Source organism: Lactuca sativa, chromosome 2 (assembly GCF_002870075.4).
Source record: "Lactuca sativa cultivar Salinas chromosome 2, Lsat_Salinas_v11, whole genome shotgun sequence".
Taxonomy (NCBI): Eukaryota; Viridiplantae; Streptophyta; class Magnoliopsida; order Asterales; family Asteraceae; genus Lactuca; species Lactuca sativa.
Window position 1 is genome coordinate 211,869,698 of NC_056624.2, and position 3,913 is coordinate 211,873,610.

General features: G+C 34.0%; 1 protein-coding gene across 1 annotated transcript; it reads right to left on the reverse strand.

Moving 5' to 3' along the window:
- Positions 1–950: 950 nt before the first annotated feature.
- On the reverse strand, positions 951–2,637 carry LOC111912231 (3-ketoacyl-CoA synthase 19). The gene has a single exon (XM_023907949.2). It carries the CDS (start codon positions 2,595–2,597, stop codon positions 1,215–1,217), a length of 1,383 nt encoding a protein of 460 aa, XP_023763717.1. The 5' UTR covers positions 2,598–2,637; the 3' UTR covers positions 951–1,214.
- Between the last annotated feature and the right edge of the window lie 1,276 nt (positions 2,638–3,913).

Genomic DNA, 3,913 nt, shown 5'->3' on the forward strand with positions numbered 1-3,913 from the left:
TTTTAAATAATTACAATGATAGAAATTAAAACGTTAAGCAAATAAATTTTAAAAAATTAATTAACAATAACAACAACTATAAATAACATTAAACCATATATTATATTTAATTTTATTTATTAGTGACCCGCGTGTAGATGTCATTTAAAAGGTTGAGAGTATGCAGTTTTAATAGATGTATATATTATCATATAATTCAAAATAATGAATATATTATATAAACTTAGTATACGAATTATTATATCAAATTTAACAACATTATTGTTGTATTTTAAAAAAACATATATTTATAAAGATTTCAGCTATATAGATATTTCTGAATAACGCACGGGCATTCGTATAGTATAAGATATAAACATAGTAACGTATGCATAAAATATTGTGTGCATGATAGAATATTGTGTGCATGATAGAATACATGATCTTAACCGGTTGTACTTATCGATACTGTGCTCTTATCCTTTCTCGTGTATCTTATCTTATGTAACTGAAATAGCTATTCGTGTATCTTATCTCATGTAACTAATGAGCTATTAATGCCCATCTTCAATGTATAAATACATAAGGCATCTTCTGTTGCAGAGATGTAATCCACTTGCTCACCTCGTTCAAAGGAAACAAAGCCTCCCACTTTTGGAGGTAGCTCAATAGGTCCCTATCCTTTTTAAATACAAAACATTACATATTTAGCCCCTTATTCCTAGTTCTATTCCGATTTGGTTTCTTCATTTATTACATTTGGCAATATTCCTAGTTCTATTCCGATTTGGTTTCTTCATTTATTACATTTGGCAAGAAGCAACCTCCAACAAAGCTATTTTTAATGTGTAGTTTAGAATTATATTAGATTTGCCGTTAAAAAAAGATATTTTTTTATTTTAAAAGTCTTGTTACTGATGCTATGCAACTTGATTAGGCATTATTACACACAAAAGTACAACTTTTAGAAAGAAAGAAGGAAACGAGATTAATTTGTTTGATTTTCAACCCATCCAAAAATCACAATGAACGATAATATAACATATATTAGTGGTATTCAGTTTTTTTTTTCAAAACCGAAATACACATTTTTTTCATGTAGACACATCTAATATTTAAATGATTTGAAGAAATCATAATCCCTTGGATATGACCATGACTCGTCGGTGCCTCTTATTCGTGATTAAAAATAGCAAGAAACTCTTACTACACTCGCTTTACGTAGGCAGAAGCAATTAACATCTTGCAAACATCTTGCTTATATCTTCAGGTGTGACAAAATCCATAGCTTTATCATTGATCCATCCTAATTTCTCAAGATAAGGGTTTATAGTCATCTTTGGAGGGTAATTTTCGATCATATCTTTCCAAACATTTGTTCGATCCAAGTCTGAGGTCATGACCTCCCAAATACAGTTGTTGGATTTGAAACCTGCACCAAAGCTGATCATCAAGATTCTGTCACCTTTCTTCAGCCTTTTCTTGGCCTCCATGTACGCTAGAACATACCAAAGCCCAGCAGACGAAGTGTTCCCAAAACGATGCAGCGTCATTCGAGCTGGTTCGAGGTCATACTCGTTTAGCCCTAAATTTTCACCCACTTCATCGATCACGGCTCTTCCACCTGGGTGTAAGCAGAAGTGATTGATTCCAGTTTTAAGGTTGATTTTCGAACTAGATTTGAACAATAGATAACGAATTATCTCCCAAAGTGGAAGCACTTTTGGTAACAGCACTGTTAGGTTCTTCGTCAAAGCTCGAGCAGCAATTGTTTTGAGAATTTTGCTGAGATAAATGGCTTTATATCCTTGAGCGTCTTCTGACTGCTTGCAGCAATGGAAGGCTTCGTCATCCGAAGCCAAATTGGTTCGAACCAAGCATTTGAGCTTCAAAATGGCCTGATTCTTGCGAGCGCTGTCGTTGGTTAAAAGCATCGAACAGCCTCCTACCCGGAAAAGACAGTTAGAGATCATCATGGACCTTTCTCTCCCGGAGTACCATTGAGACGACATGGATTCTGTGCTCACAACAATGGCTATTTTCTTCTTGTGAGCCTTGAACAAGTGTTGCACCAGATCGACGCTAATTAGACTTGCACTGCACCCCATTCCTGACAGATTAAACGACTTAATATCGGATCGCATATTGTAATGATTAATGATTCTAGACGTTAGAGAAGGCACCGCTGAGAGTAGCGATACATTCACCACAAGTATATCAACTTGAGATGGCAAAATTTTCGATCTGGCAAATATTCTATCGAGCGTATCGTAGAACACGGCTTCTATTTCTGACACAGAATCAACAAGTTTTGGGTGTTCTTCTTCACCCATTATGATGCTTTTTGGGCAATAAGTTTCTTCACCAAGGCCTGAATTAACCATGGTTCTTACAAGGAACCTGTGATCTTCTATACACAGATTCTTGTTGCGGGAAACAATCTTCGCACACTGGTGGGTGTCGAGCTTTCTCTCCTTCGGCGCCATGTAGCATTCGTAGTCGATCACATAGCATGTTTCGCCTCGCCTAAATACCAACTTTGTGAGCCAAAAACTAACATATGAGATCATAAATAAAATCATACTTGCTGCTAATAACTCCATTGCAAAGGGAGCCATAGAGAAATATAGATGGTTTTGAAGTGTTGTTTCTTGTGAGTTTTACATATAGCTAGGGATATATATATATATATATATATATATATATATATATATATATATATATATATATATATATATATATATATATATATATATATATATATATATATATATATATATATATATATATATATATATATATATATATATATATATATATATATACACGGCTGGTTCCAAGATACTCATGCATTATCATATTTGCGACAATTTCAGATACTTATTATGTTAAAATAATGTTGGAAATATTTATTAACCTTGAATGTTTAAAAACCACGAGTGTTTTTTTTTTTTTTTTTTTTTTTTTCTACAAAAACAACAAAGATGGTCATGTAGTTTACCAAATGTCACAAACTCAGTCTTGTTAATTTTTTTTAACGGATAAGGTCCCTCTGGTTTCCAAAACTTGCATGAATAACCCTTTTTATTGAAGTCGTTACTGTTCATCCATTAATATGAGAGTATTTTGGTATTTTTAAGTAGCAGAGACTGAGTTTGTGACTATGCGTAAACCATAGGGACCGTTTATGTATTTTTATATTTTAGACAAAACTTCAAAAATGGTCCCTGTGGTTTTCGAAAATATCAAGTTTAGTCCCTAAGTTCAAAAAACCTCACAGATGGTCCCTGTGGTTTCAAAACTTCTAACATTTGGTCCTTCCGGCTAACTCTGTTACTATTTAGCCGTTAAGTCAGGGGCAATTTTGTCATTTCACTACACAGGGACCATTTATGAGGTTTTTAATTACTTTTTTTAAAAAATAAATAAATATATAAAATTTAATATGGGTCCCACCTCTTTCTCTCTCTCTCTCTCTCTCTCTCTCTCTCTCTCTCTCTCTCTCTCTCTCTCTCTCTCTCTCTCTTTCTCTGTTCTTCAAAACTCAAGAACACACATAGTTATGAAAAAAATACACACTTTAACAAAAATCGAAATCATTCAATTCATTCTTAGAGAATTGTATGCGCATTGAAGAACAAAATATGTTTGAATCAATGATTATATCCAAAAACACACTCAAATCGGTGCAATCAACTTTCCTTCTCAAATGGACCAAGGGCGGATCTCAAATCCGGTTTACCTACACAAATCGAGCAGTGAATCTACCAACACCCCCAACACCATCACTACTTCTTCATCTCCGGTCATGTCTCAACTTTAAGCTCGGGTCATGACTTCTCGAGCAACTAACATTGACGCTGTGACATCCCCAATTTCACGGCCAGAAAAGACCGATTTGTTTATGCTTTGTTTTTATAAAATCAGAGTAATC